Source organism: Crassostrea angulata, chromosome 7 (assembly GCF_025612915.1).
Source record: "Crassostrea angulata isolate pt1a10 chromosome 7, ASM2561291v2, whole genome shotgun sequence".
In the NCBI taxonomy this organism is placed as follows: Eukaryota; Metazoa; Mollusca; class Bivalvia; order Ostreida; family Ostreidae; genus Magallana; species Magallana angulata.
Window position 1 is genome coordinate 6,618,683 of NC_069117.1, and position 21,941 is coordinate 6,640,623.

At 33.8% G+C, this 21,941-nt stretch overlaps 1 protein-coding gene across 2 annotated transcripts in view; it reads left to right on the top strand.

Annotated features, from left to right (window-relative positions):
- The first annotated feature begins 118 nt into the window (after positions 1–118).
- The window catches only part of LOC128156374 (uncharacterized), a 29,518-nt gene continuing 7,695 nt past the window's right edge, over positions 119–21,941 (top strand). Inside the window, exons 1-5 of one of the 2 annotated variants that reach the window (XM_052818481.1) lie at positions 119–217; positions 666–2,016; positions 17,053–17,082; positions 19,180–19,305; positions 21,719–21,850. In XM_052818481.1, the coding sequence (XP_052674441.1) occupies positions 1,116–2,016; positions 17,053–17,082; positions 19,180–19,305; positions 21,719–21,850 (1,189 nt within the window). In that variant the 5' untranslated portion in view covers positions 119–217; positions 666–1,115. Of the gene's footprint in view, positions 218–655; positions 2,017–17,052; positions 17,083–19,179; positions 19,306–21,718; positions 21,851–21,941 lie in introns of those variants that run through there. The other variant, XM_052818482.1, reaches the window with a different exon arrangement.

Sequence of the window (21,941 nt, forward strand, 5' to 3'; positions counted from 1 at the left end):
ACACAAACAAACAAAAAATGTAACGAAAGAAGAAGCCTTCGCGGGAATAATTGTCTGACACAGAAAGAAGAGATAGTTAGCGGAGGGTAGGTGACCCCTGTGTTTTATCTGCGATAGAACATCATTTGAAGTATCCCAATCTCCCCCGAACAACCCCATATCAGACCAGAACAGATAAACTCAGGCAAGCCTGTACTGCTCCAGCGAGTCTTCAGCTGTAAGTATCCTCCAGTATTTGAAAATTCCATCATGTTCATATCAAGTATACGTTAATACAGCAATATCTGTATCATTCGTTCAAAGAATTCAGCAAGCATCAGTCTGGGGTTGAATTCAAAATTCTGATATTTATTTAATGAAACACGGAAGAGTCTTCTTTTATCCGCATTTACGAAGATTATTCATGTTTGTATCAAAAACGTTTCTATGAATGAGAAATTAAACATTCTGGCTATGAATGTCTTCGCTTACATATGTACCATTTATAGATGTGTTGTAGCCCAGTTCATCATCTGATACTTTCAGAATTCTTAAATCAGATATTTAGTGCAATTAGTTAAATTATGGCTTATTCTGAGTATTTCTGATTGTTAAGTATCATTGCGACATATAACATTTACAGGCCATAAATTAATTAATATCAGTAACAAGTCTATGTATTCTAGGACTGCGCTCGGAGAGAGGCAATACTGACATTAAGTGCTGAGTTGATTGACCAACAACGCGATCTGCAATCTATCACCGCGTCGCCGAACGTGCGAGGTTTCTTTATCATAAATCCAATGTATATCACCAAATATAGATTAAACGCTTTCCAATCGAGATTTGGTGAACCTGTAAAAAGAGTGGTGTCCTTCACGTGCTGTTAATTCAATCTTATCTCATTTAATTTGTTTCATTACCAAACCTATCAAATTTGCTGACGCACTTTCTAATCAAAGCAAGGAACAATATTCAGACTTTTCAAATTCTGGTATTCAAGTTGGATTTCTTTCTCTTTATACTATATAAGTAAGAGTTGTACATGAACTAACAAAAAGTCGAAAACAAGGACACTTGTAAATAATTGCTATATATTGGTCAATTTGCATGGTAATTGGTGTAGTTGTTACGCAATGAACCTCGCCACACGAAAATTGGACATTCGGATAACCTCGTCAATAAGTATGTCATCTAAGACGGAGCAATTATCGAACGGTTCAAATGATTTTGATCGAGGGAATCCATTTTCTTCGCCATCAGTGGGTGATAATTTTTCACAAAGTGTAAATGGTGATGGCTGTAGCAAAGCAGTAAGTAAGAGTACAGCTATAAAAAGTCGGAGGCTCCGGATCCCAAACACATGTTCTCAGCTGGATCTTCTGTTGGGAACAACCGAAGACAAAAACCAACCTCAAGGCAAAAAGATATTACAACGCCCGTCAAGGTTGGCGGATTTGACATACGAAAACAGCCCACCAAAAAGAAATAAGAGTTTTATTTACAAATCATGCAAATTAGAAAAAGGAAAGATTGAGCAAGACTGTAACCTACCACAGATCTCGGAAGAACAAGTCATGCCGTCCCTTCCTATAGAAATGCTTAACAAAAATGAAAAACTTCGGAAGAGTTCTTCCTATGTGTTTCGTCAAGCCCATAGGAGGGATTCGGTGGTTGCTAAAGAGTTTTCAGACTCTGACAGAAGTGAGACTCGGCGGACATCATTTGCAGCACCCCATAAGCGACGCAACAGTCGTTACGACATCCATAGGATATCAACAGACGAGTCCGTTGAATGGAGTTTTGATCACATCCAAGATGTTTTCAAAGACAGCCAGACGATCAGCACCTCGCTGCAGGCCCAGCGTCTGGAGACGGACGGCCGGAATTACGTCTGTGTCAGTCTGGACAGCATCAAGAGAGCTCTGAGCGAGGTCGGCGTCACTTCCGGATCCGCTTGCATCCGAAGCTTTATCGGACAGAGCTACCTGGTTTTTAACTGCCAGGAGAACCAATTAATGCCACCAGAGAAAGAGGGTGAGTATATGTCATTTATCTTTAGATTATGTAATATAATGTACATATTGGTCCTAATACAACAAGATTTAGTAAAGATAGCATGCATATTAAACCGAAATAGACAACTTCAAAGAACGTCTTGAATCTGTTGATAGTTAATGGATCGGATCTGAGATACGAAGAGTAAATTCAGGAATGACAAGTTAAGATGCATTTGCTTTTTTCTATTTATTCCCATGATCCCTGCTATCTTTGAAAAAAAAAACCTCTGGGTGACTAATATGGGGATACCGGACCTTGTATTGACTATTGAGAGGACATTGACAACTCCTTATCATTAAATCGCCCCATACTACCTGTCTAAAGACTACCTGTACGGCTTATTACATGTTCCCTGTCACATCAAGTGTGCCCCAATTACCTCCTTATTAAAATATTGACGATATTAAACCCAGTCAGGAAACTTGTAGCTTTTCGGCAAACTCTGATTCATCTGTAAGGCTCTGAATGATAAAAAAAAAGATAAGACGTGAGTTGACCTCGGATTAAGATCCGGGGACCTAAAAACCCAACATGAAACAATTCATAAATCCCCGTTAATCAGCGCGACAAGATTTCGCTCTAGTAGCTGAATCATCTTCATAATGCTTTCGTTTCGTTTATTTATGCTAATTTAAGTAAACCTTTTGAAAATCTTTTGATACGGGGATAACGTATTGTCGCATTAGTACTTGTAAATATTTAACCTGAACAGTGTAGTGACTAAGGAGTTTTTGAAAGATTCATAACAAAATGTTTCATTAATTCGGGTGATGAAATCGTTATTCAAATCGCGCACTCTGAGACATTCCAGTGTGAAGTTGATGTCCTTATTCGATCGCTTGTGTGCTCAATCTTATTCTGCTCTTTTGTTAGGTTCGATAACTAAAAGCTGGAGTCATGTTGTCTTCAGTCGTGACGGTGTCCAGCAGGACCAAAAAATATTTGTAATAAAGTTTTACATATACATTGGCATCGCAGTTTTGAAATATCTGTAATATTTTTAGTGCCAAATGGCAGTACAGTATGATTGGATGAATATTTTTGATAAACAATAAAAAAGTTCTTATAACTTGCAATCAAGCTTTGAAAATATCATTTCATTATCACCAATTTTAAATTTCAAGTTTTCAAATTGATATGGTAAAAATATGTATTTTTACTAATTCACAATCGAGTGAAATAGTCATAGATTTGCTGACAATTAAAAATTGTTAATTAGTAAAAGACCTTTATGTTTACATAATTGTAAGACGTCGCGCACGGTGTTGGTGTTAAAATGTCCTTTCAGGGTGCGCGCACAGTATTTGAGTATTTTTTAAAACAAAAATTTGGACATATGTAATTTTATATACCGATTTGTTCGAATGTATACGGACTTCAACAAAACATGTAATAAAATGTAGGAATTTTTTTTTATATTTCATAAATCGGTGTTAAAACCTGAAATTTTTTCTAGAAATGGCATGTAGATAGGTAACACTTTTTGGGTACATATCTCAAATAAACTACATTATCTCGGTGAACTTTCATTTTGGGAGAGAAATTTTTGGTGGACTAATTATTTTAATAATGTAACAGATATACGTCATAACGTTTTTGACGTAATCAATGCCAGGGATCGACGCCGGATCAAAGAATTCCCAGAATGGAGTTGTAGATGCGTAAAAAATCCTCAAAAATGGCCAGGGCAAGATGAGTTAATTGCCAAAATATAAATTGTGATTCAGGAACTTGCAATGATCTATTGAAGGTTTTTTTTAAATATATGACCTTTTTAATAAAGATAAATTGTTTCTGTGTAAAATTTTCGTAATATATATTTTATAATAATTTAATTTTCAATGATAAAAAAAATTTCGTTATGCTGGAGTTTATTCAAGACACGTGTCACAAGAGATACATTTCACACTCGAACGTTATGCGTAGCATGGCGATCACAAGTATCATGCCCATTTTAAAAAAATGTTGGCTATATTTCATAATAATAGAAATCATTTTAGAATGTGCATTTTCATAAGTTGTATATCAATTAAAAAGAAGCAAATGTGTCCGCAAATTTTCTTAATAGAAACATTTTAGAATGTCAACATGAAATGTCACACTTTCATAAAAACACATTAAACTACATAAGCAATGAAAGAGAAAGTAACTTAGACACTTCTTTTAAAAAGTCGCGCAGAAAATTCACAAAAATGAATCGCAGTTAGAAATGTGCTTTTTCTCCCAAACAATTTGATGCCAAATATACAAGCATTGCGAATAAAAATAATTGATTTTTAGGAAAAAATGATGTCAACATTATATGTCACGGGTACGTAAAATGATGCAAGGACTTAAACGTTACGGCATGCAGTATGTGTGCGGGGTTTTTTTCTTCATAAAAACAGTTCTAGAGAAAATTATAAATAACTACAAATTATTTTGTGAAGAAGGTACCAAAGTATATTAATAACTAAATAAAATATAGGAATAATAACTTACAGACATAATTGATGATAAATATCTGAACTTAACCGGTCGAATTAATTTATTTTTACTAATAAGATATAGGGTCATGTAAAATGACGCAATGACGTTAAACGTAATGTGACGATAAACATGTATTTTGATTATTTCAACGGGATCTTTGACTGCTACACTACGAATTAACATTAATGAAGAAAAAAGGAAACAGAAGGGTAGAACAGACTCGGGAATGAAGGAGTTTTGTAAATCATTTTTTAATCAAGAGTTTTGTAAATCATTTTTTAATCAAGAGCTATTCTTTATAATATATGACTAATTTCAGAGGAAGTTCATTTAAGAATTTAGGAATAAGAATTGAAAGCTGTGAGCGAATCACATGCTTTTGAACATTGATATTTCTTACAAATATTTATTTATACAACAGTTTTGAAATATAAAATCTCTTACATGTGGAAAAAAATCAACTTAAAGGTCTTATTTCTTAATTTATTTGTATGTTGTGGTTAATGAAATGTATCATTAAGTTATGATAATGACGAGTGAAAATGACGTTTTTGACGTTTTTTACGTTACCGAAATTAACACCAACACCGTGCGCGACGTCTAAACGTTTTTAAACTTTCGATAAATTATTTCCTATGTAATGTTTAAAAAAAATACAAACACACAAAATAGATGAAATAATAAAAGATTTAAAGTTCCTTAGAGAATTATTACAAATCAAAAGTATAGAATGTAAAAAAAATAAAATAAGAAGAAAAATCTTACAATGAAGAATTTTAAGAATGAATTTGTGTAAGTTCGTAGAAAGTAGAAAATGTGGAATTCCATCAAGTGACTAAGCTTTCTTTGCTTATGATGTTGCTAAAGTAATAACGTAATAAACGGAGGATGAGAGAGAGAGAGAGAGAGAGAGAGAGAGAGAGAGAGAGAGAGAGAGAGAGAGAGAGAGAGAGAGAGAGAGAGGGGTGGGTGGGTGGTATTTGGTCCAGTTCATACACTTGATATGACTAAGCGCAGTAAGCCAAAATCCCAACACGACAGACCAGTGCAATGGGACCATATTCCTGGGATGAAAAGCGAGATATTTAAATTGAGATAGAGAAAAGTAGGAAAACACTGATTAAGTGATTTTAACACTGTGCCGGATAATTATGCCAGTGCCAAGGTGGCATTTTTGCGCCCGCTTAAGGCGCATTTCTCTAAAATTTCATTTATGTCAAATGATAGACCATAGCCTAGAGAGTTAATAACCACCTTTGACTCAGGTGTATCTCACCTGACAGGTGAGATATTCACCTTTAAACATAAATATCCCATAGGAAAAAAAAAATTCCCCTAGGAGAAATCATGTTCCTGTGGGAATTTTACAAAATCCTATAGGATAAAGACAATTCCTACAGGATTTCAAAGTTTTCCTGTAGGAAATTTTCCTCCTGTGGGATATTTATATTTCCTATGGGAAGAAAAAATCCTATAGGATAAAGAAAATCTCCCATGGGAAAAAGAAATCCTATAGGATATTATAATTTCCTGTAGGAAAAATTCCTCTTTAATATTTCCTCTAGGATTTTTTTCTCTCCTACAGGAATTAGTTGGCCACAGTAACATTTTTCTGTACTCCTATAGGAAAAGAAAACTCCCATGGGACTTTTTATAAAACATTAATTATTGATATATTTGTCAGGCTGTTTTACTCTACAAGATATATTAGCCTCTATAATTCACAAAAATCTTCAACAAATATATTATTTCCAAATTTCATTTTGATGTGGCAATTATTTATTTTTTTATAAAGACGATGCCATGAGATTTATAATGATATAGGGTATTTACACCATTTGTTTAAAGGAAAAATTATTAATATTTTGCCTTTCAATTAAAATACTCACAATGCTGACAATCTAAGGTGGTGTTAACTAAACTAATTCAAGCACATAAATCAGATTCTCAATGATAAGTTACTCGAGACTGACTTATAAATGTTTGCATTAGTTCAATGTCTCTAGATTTTCTCCAACCTGCATTGAAGAAAAATCCATTGATGGTGGCATTGTCTTCCAAAAACATCTCTTTTTCTTATGACAAGTGTGACAGTCAGCACAAAAAGGTATGCACTGTCTCTTTAGTGTGCCTAAAATATTATAGAAATTTTGTAGGTAAATCATATTAAGAAGTAATATCTGAATTAAACACGATTCTTGTCCTGCTTAGTGCACAACTCTTCAAAAACTGACAGGTTGTATATAAAATTGACAAATAATTAACTGTTTAAAAACAAAAGTATTGTTTGTATATACCAACATTATATAATCTTATTAAATAAGACATAAAATTACGATAGATCTATATGCGATCATAAACTTGAGATTACACATTAAATCTATTAGACAGCTCTCCGACACTGTAATTCGAGAAAATTCGGACCACAAATAAATCTCGCTTTTTTTACTATAAGTATCTATTTTTCATCTAGCAATCAATAAAGAACAAAAAGATGTATTTTAGATTTTAAGTGCAACTGAGTTGCAATCAGTTGAATTACCTTTAAAACTGGACAGAAATACAAACTAAGCAACACAAGTTTGCCCGAGTTGAAAACCGGATGTAATAATTTATTATTACAGACAAATCGGGGCACAAACGTTTCGGTTAGAACAGTCGATCTGTGGTGTACTATAAGAATAATGCCATTCAAAAAACTTGAAAATCTGAAGAGTTACTTTCTTTGTCCATATGAACACCGTAATATTATCAATTTTACATCTATAATTATGAACACGATGGATTAGGGGTAGATCGGGGGGGGGGGGGGGGGGGGGGGGTGCTTTAAAATAGCATTATAACGTTACATGCAGTACCAGAGTGTGTAATGCTTCATACATCTTTATAGTAAAACCAATATTTAGTTCTAATTGACTTTAGCAGGAGGTTGTTACATGGCGTCCGCGGCAATATTAAGGTATAAATATCGGTATAATTATGTTGAATTATCGGGGAAAGGGTGTGTGTGTGTTGGGGGGGGGGGGGGGGTACTTAATTACTTGATGGATTTTTGCTTTTCATTAGAGTGTTACGATGTGAAAATAGATAATAGAATGCTCAGAACCGATAATAAATATATTACTTTGAATATAAAATGTTTGAAGTGAAAAAAAAAGATATCATGGCTGAAAAAAATTACTTATATACAGAGGTGAAGCAAAGAAACAAAGCCGATACGAGGCGTGTGACAATTTAATTTCAACACGTGTATATCTATACGAGGATTGTTAGAGAAGTTCGTGGACAAAGTAATTTACGGCAAAATTACTGTGTACAGGATGAAGTATGTTTTATGAACTGACTACCAAATGAAAAAAAAAAAGTCTGCAAAAAATCACACGAATTTTTTCACACTTTATTTTTTTTTTCCAAAAGATTAAGCGATTTTTACTTTGCATGATTTAGATTAAGAACTTGTCTGCGAACTAACAACCCTCATGTGTATATATTTTTATATATATATATATCAACGGAAGGCTGTGTATACTACATATTTCAATGCATGCTTGAATTTATTTGTCAAATTTGTATCGAGCCGAGAATTGGGACCTGTTACTGGACATTGCTGGATTGATATAATTCTGATTTTTGTGGCATTATACAGAAGGAAAATTTGGAGAAAAATCAACGCCGGCAATGAGAACCGAACCTACGACCCTTGGGTCCGTAGGCGCACGCGCTACCATATGCGCTACGGCGCACTTTTTTATGGCACATGTAATTAGATATTTGAATGATATCATAAAGGACCATTAACTGATTATTGAAAAAATGAATGTTGTTGGGTTTTTTTAACTAGCAGATTTTAAAATCCCCTTACCTATTTTTATACTCATCAGTTATAATTAGGGTCTTCCGTTTCCAACGGAAGACCCTATTGTTTTTGTTAGGTTTCTTTTTCTCTATTTTTCACTATTATTATTCTTTTTTTTCTTAACATTTTTCTTAAAACTCAAATATCTCAAATATGCTACAATGGATTTTTATGAAAATTTCACGAATAATACAAAATATCAAGGTCTTTTATCATGTACATTTTTGTTGATGACGTCACTTCCGGTCGGTCGTTACATTCGTTTTTCTTTTTGTAAAAAGTGATCCTGTCCTCCCTTTTTCGCGAAAACGATTAAAGATAGAATATTGAAAGTTTCAGGAATGATAGATTTTTGAATATCTAGGGCCGATCAGGTAAAACTACGATCGTCCGTCACTTCCGGTCCGCTGAAACAGCATTTTTGGAAAATTGTGTTTTAAATTTTTTTTGAATCAAATAATCTACAACTTTTTTTTACATCAGAATATGTTTTAAATTTATCAAATTTTAATATGAGCAGGTTGTCCGTCACTTCCGGTCGTCACCGGAAGTGATGCTAACATTTCGATTTTTGGAATTTAAAAGCATATGCGTTTTGTTGACATTTTTGTACTGAATACAAAACTGAAAACCGTTTTAAAATCGGACTACGCATTGCAGAGATATTGAAGTTTAAAAATGACGTTTTCCGGAAATCTGCATTTCGCAGAGTAGGTTGAAAATTAGTTTAAAAGGAAGTTAATATGATAGTAAATCGTACCAAATGTCAACAGTTTAATTGAACCCTATCAATTCAAAATTAAACGAAAGACCCACTTGTTGCTCGCAACAAGGTGCTTTCAGTTAATTCAGGCATTCTCGAGAAATTAAGCGTCAAAAATTTGAAGCGAGAGTCTGAGTAGCTCAGTCGATTGAGTCGTGGACATGGCACAGGTGACCCGGGTTCAAGCCCCGGTTGCCGCGGATTTTTTTTTTGCTATTTTTCGCTTAGATCTACGATTTTATCTTTGAAGTGATAAGTTTCATCTAATCTATTAAAAAATCGGACGGAAGACCCACTCGTTGCTCGCAACGAGATCGTGTCTAGTTTATTATTTTATAATCGTTTCTCGTTTAATTACCCAGGGGCGTCGGAAGGTACATGTATTCATACCCGGGCGGTAAATTTTAGGGGGGGGGGGGGTTAAACCGAATTTGACTGGAAATGCATGCATATATTCTGTATTCTTTTTGCTTGTTAAGATTTTCTGGATGAGTCTGCCCCGATTTTCAATAACGATGCTACGAGTACGTGCCTATACTTGTATGAATATTTTGTGAGATCCAACAATTAAAAAGACATAAATTAATTAAATAATGGCCCTGAGTGCCGAATTATTTTTTAGAGGAAATGGGTGCACTGGTCAACAGCGATACATCTTTGCAGAAAAAATCCGACGAAGGCCATACAATAGATGATCAACATAACATGTCGTTCAACCATTCAAATATCGCTCTTTTTATAGTCCCTATATCAAGAGGGTGACCAAAAGGAGAAGAAGTTCAACTAAATAAACACTGGAATTAATTTCAATCGCATACTTGTACCAAGTACAAAATTATTTTAAAATTTAAATCTACTTCCAACCCCCATTGCCTTAAGGTGGAATAACACACCTTGAAAAAGTCATTCGAATTAACTTTAAATTCTTTGATTATGAAAGATATAATGATAAATAAACTATACATATGTCAAATAAGCGAAAAATTTGCAAATTGGGGATAAAAAAAAGGAATATCTTAAAAAATCAATTCAGTAAGTAACAACAAAAGCCCCTAGCTGCGGGATTCGAACTCGGTATGTACGGATCACAAGCCCGACACTTTATCCACTCGGCTGTGAAGTAGGTTACATGTTGCCGTCGATAAAATCCTTTTAATAAAACAACATGTCGTTTTGATCAGAGGTCAGCCATTTTATGACGATGTGTTATTCCACCTTAAATCCCAATCCCCAATTCAGAAGTGATATGCTTACTGATCAGAGCCGTTTGGATTTGTTCACAAATCAAGATTATATGAAAAGGTCCAAGTGTGCATATATTTTAATATCCATTATGAATGCAAGTCTAGAATGCGTCGCCCTTTTCATGCCTGAGATATCAAAAGCTAGAAGTCCATTATAAACTACCCAAAATCACGAAAATCTTAATCCGTGGGGGAGGGGGGGGGCGGTAGCGCGTTGTCTACCTACATGTATATTCAATGATTAACATACTCCCAAAAAAAAAGTGGGGGAGGGGGCGGGGGGCAACTCCATGATAATTCAATTTTAACAAAATCTTTGCTGCGAGAAAAAGTGCCCCCCCCCCCCCCATGCTACGTGCCTTATAAATAAATTGGTGATGATGACATAATTATGGTACGCACACTGCAAGAATGTGATTGTGACTTACATGTAGTAAATTAAAATTGGAAGAAGGTGGTCACTTTCTCTTTTTTCCGTTTATATATGTACAACAATTAATTCAATAGAAGTGTATAAATCATTCTTTTTTTACAAAAGGGTGTTGTTTGACATCCAGAGTAATGGCAGACCCCCCCCCCCTTCGATTACTTCGTTCCTGCTTTCACGTGTGCACTGCTCGATCGGACACCTGTTCTCACGAGTCGTGTGTATGTACCTTTGCTCTGTTGATTGTAGCATTAGGAGAACAATAGGGTGGTTAATTGGTATACACAGAACGTGCCCGTTACAAAGACACTTAAGAATTCTTAGTTAATTGCAAGGTCTGTGAAAGAACAATAGGTACTAATGAGGTATACACAGTGTGTCTCCTTGGCTTATCTCAGGCAAGCCCACTCTCATCTACGTAACAAAAACACCCAGGGCTACTAATTAAATTATTCAATCAAACACAGTATTGAAAGACAAATGTAAAATTATTAAAAAGCACATGGAGCTATTTCTTTGCTGCATTTCCTTCATTTGGGAAGGGTCTACGGATTTTTTTTTAACTTGTTTACTCTAATTATTTAGATATTATAAAGGTACAAACGCCAAATTCTGCACGTTAATTTCACCTAGGTCCACTTTTCAATGATAGAAAATCTTAGATTATTAGAATATTAGACTATTTAAAGCAATATGAGCTGTATTTTTTTGAGATTTATTTTACTGCAAAAACCTGTTAGTATAATAAGTCTGCCTGTAACTTAAACTTTTATGATAGATAAGATTTGTGAATATCATTAATTTTTGTCAGGAGAAATATTTCACTTATAAGGAATATATATGGCCGAGCAATTTTTGTACAGGGCGACAATAATTCAATTTTGCTCCAATTAAGGCTTCTTAATGGCTTTTCCAAAAAAAAAACAGAGCTTACAGAAATTTAAAAACCATGATATTTTTTGGTCATCTTTGAAACATGTATATGCTATCATACAATGCATTAATTTGTAGTGATGAGGTTATTTCTTAAAATTATTAATATTTTCATAATCTAATTATTTATATATAATACTAAACTGACCAAGTTAAATTTTCAAAAGTCTATAAACTTGATCAGCTATAATTAACTAAGATTTGCATGTATCTTTAGCTTTATTTGGGTCACACAAAACTGTAGATCATAATTAAACACATACTTTTTGCAATAAACAAAACCTCCTATATGCTATTTTGTCAGGTAATCAGTGACAGGCTATTGGTGAATTTGGATGGTACATGTAGATGAACATGTACATGTATTATCACAATAGAATTTCACAATCAACTGAATACTTGTCACTCAGATTTATAAAATTGATATTCCTGATTCATACCAGTAGGATTACTAGATAATGAAATTCAAATAATGACTATGCATGGTTTTATTCATTAAGTAAACATACATGTAAATGTCAAGGAGAAGGAAAATACATTCAATGACATAGTGGCTAGCTTTTTTATCAATCTTTTTAGTTGTATTAATACCAATCAATTTAAGGTACTTCATTTTTTTAATATGAAGATTGAAATTTGTGACTACTGGTTTTAGAAGTTCTTGATCAGTTAAGTTGTATTTGATAATTTAAATATAATTACACCTCATAATATATTAAAGAATATAAAGGGTTGTCTGAAGCAATCTACATGTAACTATACAAGTATTTAGAACTAGTTGTACTTTTTTAATACAGGTATAATTTTATCACATACATCATACATGCATATTGAGATACAATGTATGTTAATTTTCTAAATACCACTGTGACAGTTTTTTCTGTTGAATAAAGAAATGTCAATTAGATATACACGTAGTGGCCCGGGTAGTGTATTTCTTACATGTGGGTTGGGGGGCAGGGTTGTTAAAAATTGTTAAAATTGTTCTGCATGCAAAGGTAAACATAGTCCTGACTCTTAAGATTTCCATATGATTACATTTACTAGAAGAGCCCCATCTCAATTTTTTCTCTAAAAATTTTACATTTTTTACCTTTTCACTGGCAGGCATGAACAAGCCCCAAGCAACTGCTAGAAGCAACTGTTCTCTGGATATTGTCTACCCATGCAAAAACCTATCGATTATTTGAGGGGACCCATGCATCCTCTTTTCAAGCACAAATCCAGAAGTGAAAATTTTGACAACATTGTTACAGTAGCATTTTCTTTCCCTATTTGATAAAAAAAACTACCAATACTAAAGTGTAATTATACCGGTATATTGATCAACAATCGACATGTGCCCCACTCCCCAACAAATGATTGCAATTTCAATTTATATGTAATACTATGTTTTAATGTTATTTTTTTCTTCATGTACCATATGTTTGAAATGGTTTTGAGCGAATAAATGAACTGTACTGAACAATAATTATTCTGACTATATATGCCCCTAAAGTAACCATTCAAATGTCAGGTCCCCCTCCCCCCCTTTTTCAAAAATTTGACCGGTCTTTCACACAAAACTATAAATATCCACTGCCACCTTTGACATTTAGTCTGGAAGTTTATTTCTCACAAAAACACTTTACAATCAGAAAGCTAGGTTGTGTAATTTAAAGTAGAAATTTTTAAATTTGATCATACTTAATTGAAAAATAAAAAAGTTAATTTAATTCTGATTTAGTAACACCCCCATTCCCGGCTGAACCAATCACCTTGTAATAATTAAACTGTTTCTGTAAGGTTTTCAGGATAATAATGACCACTTTTAATTATTCAAAAGTCATTTTTATTACAATCAGTTATATCAAGAATTCGTAAATTCCTGTAAAAATGTAAAAACATTGACTATTCCCCTTCAAATGAAATGTTTCATGTTATATTTTACCCCTTGTCTGTAATTTAATTGCAATGTCACTGTGTAAAGCCAACACAACAGTCATAGCTGCAAGATGAAAAGTTTTCCGGTACTTTCAGGATTCTCATGAACTTAATATTAGTCATTAGGGACCCATATGTTGCATACCAATTTCAACAGAAGACATCTCTCTAACTAATTATAATCATTAAAAACTATTTCATGACTTTTAGCAACACTTATACTTCACCAAATACAGTCATTAACATGTATAAATAATCCGAAACTGACCCTTGCTACCTTTACCTTACACTAACATCCTATAAAAGGGAATTTTGAATAGAATAAGAAAGCATATGCAGTTCTAAGAAAAAGTAAACACCATAATGCCAATTTCATTGAGGTTTAAGAAAAAATATAACCATTTAAGTGAACCCACCATCTCCACTTCACTAGTATATATAAACACAGATTCATGAGGCTTTCCTTCAGTAAAACATTTTTAATTAATAATCGTTCAGAGGTCAATTGCCGTTGAGTCTCCTCTAATAAGAAACCTGCAATACTGCAAGTATCTTCATGATATCATTATGATAAAAGCATCACATCACAAAGAAATACCCTTGCATGAATACCCTCCCTGTATCTTTTGATTTTCATAAAGTGCAGTTTAAACATGGTTAAAAATCTTTCACATATAGTATCATAAAACCTATGGCAATTAGTTTCCTTGAGTCAGTTCTCACACATTTTGAATATGATCATCAATACTAAAAATTTACCATAAATTTTTAATAAATTGGATGATTTGTAGCATTTTCAGTGAAAAATATATATTCCATGAAAGGTGAGCCAACAATCATATTTATTGGATATGTTATCGATCTAAACTCTGGTTTCTAGTACTTAATTCAATTAAAACTCAAACACACCCCAGTAGCCATGGTAGCTGGAGATTTGGATTGGGGGGGGGGGGGGGGCGCTGGCGATTTGGAATGGGGGGGGGGGGCTTTAAATATTTTCATTGGGGTTTTCCTCTTTCCTTTTAACTTTGGTATAAATACATGCACTTACACTAGAGTGGAAAGTACGTAAAACAGGGTTTTAAAGTTGTAACCTCTTGCTAAAAAGTAAGAGAAAATTTTACACCTGATCAAATAACAGAATTGCACGAGTGCAGTTATTGCTAAGATATACCCAATGTGTAAAATACCAGGTTAATTGTCAACATACGCTAACCAAGTATGACTCCCTCTTCACGTTTGTGTATACAACAGAGTTCATAATCGCATTTTGCTGCTCCAGCCCTGAACAATGAATACACTGCAATCCAGTAGTATTCTAATAAACGGCACATGTAATTTATGAAAAAAAAAAATTAAATAAAATTGGAAAAAAAAACAACAACTGTTTTTCATTATGAAGACGACGAACGCCGCTGCTCGTGACAATTTGTTGATTGATTATTATGATATTTTAAAAAACGAAATAACTGCAAAACAGATAGTATCGTGCATTAGCTCCCTCAATTAAATGTTCGGATTTTAGTCAACACCTGTCGTAGTCTTTTAAGCGCTTACTGTTACGTTATTATAAGTCTGGAAAGAACGATCTGAAACAAACACGATGCAATCCTCTGACACACTGTTTGGACTGAATCATGCATTTGTAAATTGTTTCTCGTGTTGATGATTTTCCGAGAATTTAATTTTCGATGTCGTGAATCAGTTCTCTAAACATCGCCAAATATAACTCATTTGCTGTAAGTATTTTGGATCTTTGGTATTGTAAATGTAAGACACCTGTGTGCTGCTGTGTACTGAATAATTTGCAAACTTTGCTTGAAGGATTGGAGAAACTTGGTTTCGTAGTTCATTCTCATAATATCATGGGTTCATCATCTTGATGGACAGAAAATCTCAGACACTATGAGTAATTCCGAAATATCTGTTGTTTACCTGGCCTTTTTGACGAAGTTGAAATTTACTTTCCAGGTATTCCTGACTATTGAAATAAAAAAGCCAGGAAAATGTAAGATATTTCGGACTAACTACTAGTATCTGACTATGGGTATGCTGTAGTTGAACATTGCATAATTGACCCAGTTTCTTTTAGGATTAAAAAAAAGTGTTTTCCTTTAGAAATATTGTCTTCTTTATTTAATTGCCAGCATACTTTTTTATTGCAACACTACAGACTACATTTACTTAGACAAAAACTTCAATGAGATATATAAATTGTCCAATTTAGGACTAAGTCATGCTAAGGATGTATAGCCTAAATTAACCATGTACATCGTTGGCTAGTATAATAATTCCTATAGGAATTTTTAATTTCCTAAGGGAGAATTTACTCCTACAGGATAATATTTTTCCTATGGGAGAAAAAAAATCCCTTAGGAGAAAATAAAATTCCTAGAGGAAATTATTTTCCTACAGGAATATTTTAATATCCTATAGGAAATTATTTTTTTAAAACTTCCTATAGGATTTAATATTTTCCTACAGGAGAAATATTTCCTACAGGATAACTTAAAAATCCTGTAGGAAATGTCTTTATCCTATAGGATTTTGTAAAATTCCCACAGGAACATGATTTCTCCTAGGGGAATTTTTTTTTTCCTATGGGATATTTATGTTTAAAGGTAAATATCTCACCTGTCAGGTGAGATACACCTGAGTCAAAGGTGGTTATTAACTCTCTAGGCTATGGTCTATCATATGACATAAATGAAATTTTAGAGAAATGCGCCTTAAGCGGGCGCAAAAATGCCACCTTGGCACTGGCATAATTATCCGGCACAGTGTTTTTTATTTGATTTTGTGTTTCTGGAATTTAAAGAAGGTTTAGGCTGGAAATAGTTTATCTAAAGGGGAAACGAATTCAGAATTCATTTATGTAACAGACTTATCAAATAAATGAAGCGACAGTTAAGTGTTAATTATCAGAGTGGGCCAGATTTAGAAAAAGGACTCCTTTACTTAGCAACAAGGACAACTTCCGATGCGTCCGGCCTGTAACCGCAGCTATTCAAAGTAAGACCACACAATCCAAAAATAAACCCCCACTAATCCGAACTGTCACTATGGTCCTCATTGATCTCACTTTGGGCGTATCTGTATAAAACGCGACTCTGAGATTCAAAATAAACATTTACCAGAATCTATGGTATAAGACGCATTGCACAGGAACCCTAGAAGCATTTCGTGTACACCTTCGTCAATCGAATCTAATCCATCACATCTAGAAAGAGGTAGTCGTTGGAGATCGTTTCTCATTAATTAATAATGGGAAGACATGCACACACACAGACTTAATTAGCGGGGGTGGTTCCGGTGAAATCGCGTCAATATTTGAACATTTTGTTAAATGAGGTGTTTAAAGGCACGGCCAAATAACCATGTATCATTCTCTTTGTAGGCAAGGATTCGGACACCATGCCCCCACTGGGTAAGTTCCACTTATAACGTATATCTCACAATATAGGAATAGTATTTTATTTGGAGTTGTTCAATTTCTAACGCTGAATGGAGATATGTTAACTGGTCAGTCGTGGACGATGTCCTACGGTAGGTGGGGGTGAAGTGTGTATATTTTGCTGTTTTCAATATTTCGTTAAGAATAAAAAATCTAAGGTCTCGCTTGTAAAACGCGATAACAGGGCTATGCAACTTTACAGTTTTTTACTGCATCTGGGGTGAGGGAATGTTATGTGATGCTGCATGCGATTTAAAACATACTAAGCCATCAGGTACATGTACTGTATTTACAAAAAGTTAACATGTAAAGTAGTTGAAGCTTAATCACATGAAAAGAAATTGGAATGAATTTGTACAATTTGGACAAAGAAGTTTCTTTTGTTACTTAAAAACTGCGTGCGAGATAAAAATAAAAAAGGATGATAGTTAAAAATTTAAATTTAAAAAAATGAATTAAAATACTTCAGAGTGAGCTGAAGGAGTATAAATGTACAAACAACCTTAATTTTTCTTCTCAGGCATTAAACTTTTGAGATATATATATCCCCAGGCCCAAGAAATTAAACTATGAGTCAACAGTTCAATAAAAGTTTAAGAGTTAAGATTAATTTACTTTTAAATCCGATTATCAAGTTAAATAATCATGATTCTCAAATAGATGATCGGACCACATCCAATGGCATATCTCCCCTGTAAATTCCTTTGACCATGTTGATACACTCTTGAAACATTCAAACCGAAATTTAAAAAAAACAAACAAACCGAAAGAATCCCCCCCCCCCCAACTCAATATAATAAGATTGCGCGAATTCAATACATATCCTTTCCTATACATGATTTTAAAATTAGAACTAAACAAAAATAATGCAGCATTATTTTGCAATTAAATTTATATCAAGCATTTCCTTTCAGTTGACACTACATTAAAAATCTAAATTTTGTATATTCCTCATTAGTTATTTTATCATAAGAACCCCAAAAAACTAGCTAGTTCCTTTGGCATTTATGAAAATAATGTTTATAACAGTTAAATAAAAGTCAGCGGGTAATTAACTAATACTAGTAACTAAATTATGTTAATCAAATTTCTTAATATATCAGTTTTATTTATCTATCTCATCATAAACTTTTCATCATGCATATACTAGTATACAAGGCTAACCACCTACATGTGCAATCCAACACACCGGAAATGATTACCAGTACCTCGGTTGCACAATGTATTATATCTATTTGATGTACCGGTAAATATATGCGTTGCACATTGGTAATGCTCCACCTTGCAAAATCTACCATGATCCGGAATTGCCCTTCAGTAGTAATAGCATTAAAATTCTATTAATTAGGCTTTGTGTCTCGTTCAAGTGCATAAAAATGAATGAAAGTGACGTCTCGTGTTAGACAATGTATCATAAGAACAAAAAAAGTCTCCGTGATATGGGTCTCCGGTCCGTGGCTTGTAGCGTTCGGGACTCAGTCACTGTGAAGACCTTCTCTCGTTCAGGGGAGTGTTAAGCTGCACACTCTATTAGGTTGACGCCAGCTCGTCAGTTAGAACCATGCCTGGCACCATGGGTTGTTGGAAAGGGATTCTTAAAGGGTTATTGTGTAAAAGTACCACGGTACACCCGATAAAATCCTCTAAGAAACCAGTTTGTCAATTCTGTTCTGGAAAAGTTAACTTGGCATTTAGTAAGTAAATTGTTTCCTGGAATTCAGAAAAATTCTAGAATTTTTTATTTATTAAAATTTTGTTTATTTGTTTATTCATTTATTTATTATTTTGCTTCTGTTAATGCTGTTTTAGTATGCTGTTATTCTGCTATTTTATTGTTTTTTAAGATGTTCGATTAAAAACTTTTTCAAAGGAAATATCGAATTTTACATTGCATCATTTTCATTTTTCAATAATGTTTCATAAACATCTGTGCAACAAACTGCATATGAATTAAGGATTGGGGGAATTGAGAAAAAAATTAATTTACGAATTGCAAAATTTGTTTTTCTATTGAGAAGTTCAGTCTGTCTTACATTTTTCTCTATAAAATCAACTTCATTTTGATTTCAGTCAGTGAAACTCAGAAATGCAAGCAGCCTTCCATAGAGGAACTGATAAAACTCATGAAAGAGAGACCCCAGGATGTGAAAGCCCAACTTACGGGGTGTCGGTGTATGGGCCAGTTCGCTTATGACGGTACGATATATTAAACTTTCCGGTGGTGGGGGATTGCTTATGGTTTTTAATGGTTGGGTTTGTTTTTATTGTCTTTTTCTACGGCATTGGAAAATAATATGACAGTTGCATGTTTTCCCAACATAATCCTTAAAAAACAACATAAATTTATTTTACATCTCATTTGACGTCGTTGTTAAACCGTTTCTCAACATCCGAATCGATGATAGTATAAATTGGGTAGTCACTTTTCGTTGAAAAAGGTTTAGACCTTGTAGTTAAAACCTGTTTCTAAAATTTCATGATTTCTCATTTTCCCATTCAAATGTCTAATGTTAAGGTGGGTTTTTTTTTTGCTAGATTTCTTTCCAACGACCAAACGAATACTCGAGAATTTTGTTCAATCTGAATTACAGTCAATACTGATTTACACATGTACATGTATATGGAGTAGACTTCTGTAAAGCACCACCGCGCACAACAGTCACTACAAAGTCTTAAAGCTAATCCCTAAAACTTATTCCTAAAAACTTATGAACCCTAAAACTAATTTCCTAAATTAATTCTCTAAAACTAATTCCCTAAATCAAAAAAGAGTTTCCCTAACTGAAGAGCAAGTCACTGTCGTGAATTTAAATGAAAAGTTAAAGAATAAACAAAAACACCATCAATATTTGCAAATGAATCGGTAATTTTTACTCGTTGTTTAGAATGCTATACATAATCAAACTAATCGTTAAGTCGGAATACGGCGGCTACCCTTCACCACGTCCTATTCACCACGACTCAGATTCGGGAGGCCACCACCGGCCATATCCCACTCGTTTGTATGTCTGTTGAATTCATCGTTGAGATCGTTCAATAAATGCTGAATAAATGTAAAATTGCATATTGCGCTTGGTTTTACCTTACTGGTCATTGCGCGCCTCACCTAAAGTATGCGTGTACCTCGTACCCTCTATGTGTACGCCAACACCCCCTCAACCCGTTCATTCTGATGCAGTTCGGACAACGACGGATGCAGTTCCGGACAAATTACCCAGCGCCGTTTAAATCTAAGCATTCGCACTATCATCCTTGTGATGCTTCATTCTGAATTTTGCAGCAATTCTGTCCCATCCCCAGAGTTAAGGGAATTGGACTCTCTTACAGATATCGTTATTTTTTGGTTAAAGACAATTCTTCGAGTCTAAATTCTAAAAATTAGATAGCTCCTTATCAATTAAACCGGCTACATTAAAAACATTGAAATAATATTGTAAATTTTGATTGGAATTAACATTAAAAATGTGATAGCTATATTAATGTTCGTTTGTAAGTCTTTAAAATGACCATGCATCATTAAGCAAATATATCTTTTGCATTTTAACACGTTCATCAGAGTACATGATTCTTCAAGTGGCTTGTTTACGACAGTCGACAACATCGTTTGATTCTCAAGATGAAACCCTTATTTGGCTCGATTTATCTAAGCCCTAATCACGCCTCCGTGAGAAATTTAAATGAATTCTGCAAAAACTTCATGTTTTTGTTTTACATCTCAGAAAATTGGCCGACTTGCTGACGTCACAGACGTGACAAGAAACAAACGCCGTTTTTATTGAGAAAAGAAATTAAGAATGATTCGTGTAAAAATGTAATCACAAGTATTTAAGCATTATCTATTTTGAGTACGTTGGGCAATTTGTGAACATACTTAATGCTTGAGAAATTCCAAACGTAAATAAATCACTCTCCAAGTAAATCTACATGTGTCATGATGGTGTCCTTGACCGCGTGAAGAAATGTCGAATGGTTCAGCTAAAAACTGAGATGATCAAAAGAATTGAAGTTCAACATGATAAACTTTGTGATGAATTTGAAGACTTGGTTTTTCTTCTTCTCGGTTCCGATGATGTGAATTTATAATTAAATTTCTCTTTCGTATAAATTTACTGAAGGCGATTTGCATTTTATTTAGAATTCATGGACATAATTATATACATTAAAACACGTGGTTTATACATAACTTTTTGCGCAATACAACACTTCCAATATATTTTCATTGAATTTTACATTAAAAATGAAAAACACAAAGGTAATATGCATGCAGAAGAAACACTTTAAAAGTGGTAATAATGCATTTGAGATGTGCTTATGTCCTGACATATTTCAATGTAAATAAAAATGCATTATGATTATGCGTATTTCATTGTTATAATATTACAATAATATTTATTATATTTAAAATATTTAAGAAGGACATTGAAACTTTGATACAGATCTTGTATTTAGATTATAACGTCATACTTCCATATGCATACATTTATGATTCAATCTTTTGAACTCTATACCTCTTATCAAAAATAATTTTGATTCGATTTTACATAATCAAAGACGATATCTAGTCTGCCACTTTCAAAAGCACTGCCATAAATAATTCCTTTTATTTCAGACTCATTGTCCGTACTTCTGGCTAAAAACGAGGGGATATCCTGTCTGATGACCGCCATGGTCAAATTCACAGGTCAAGACGAGATAGTGACGTCAGCCATTTCTTCTCTAGCGCGCATGTGCGCAGCTTCTGGTAATAAAAACTACTGAATTACAATATTAAGCGCAAAGTAAAGTTTTATAGAATATAAATCAGATTATAAGTATCACAATGACATCTAGTA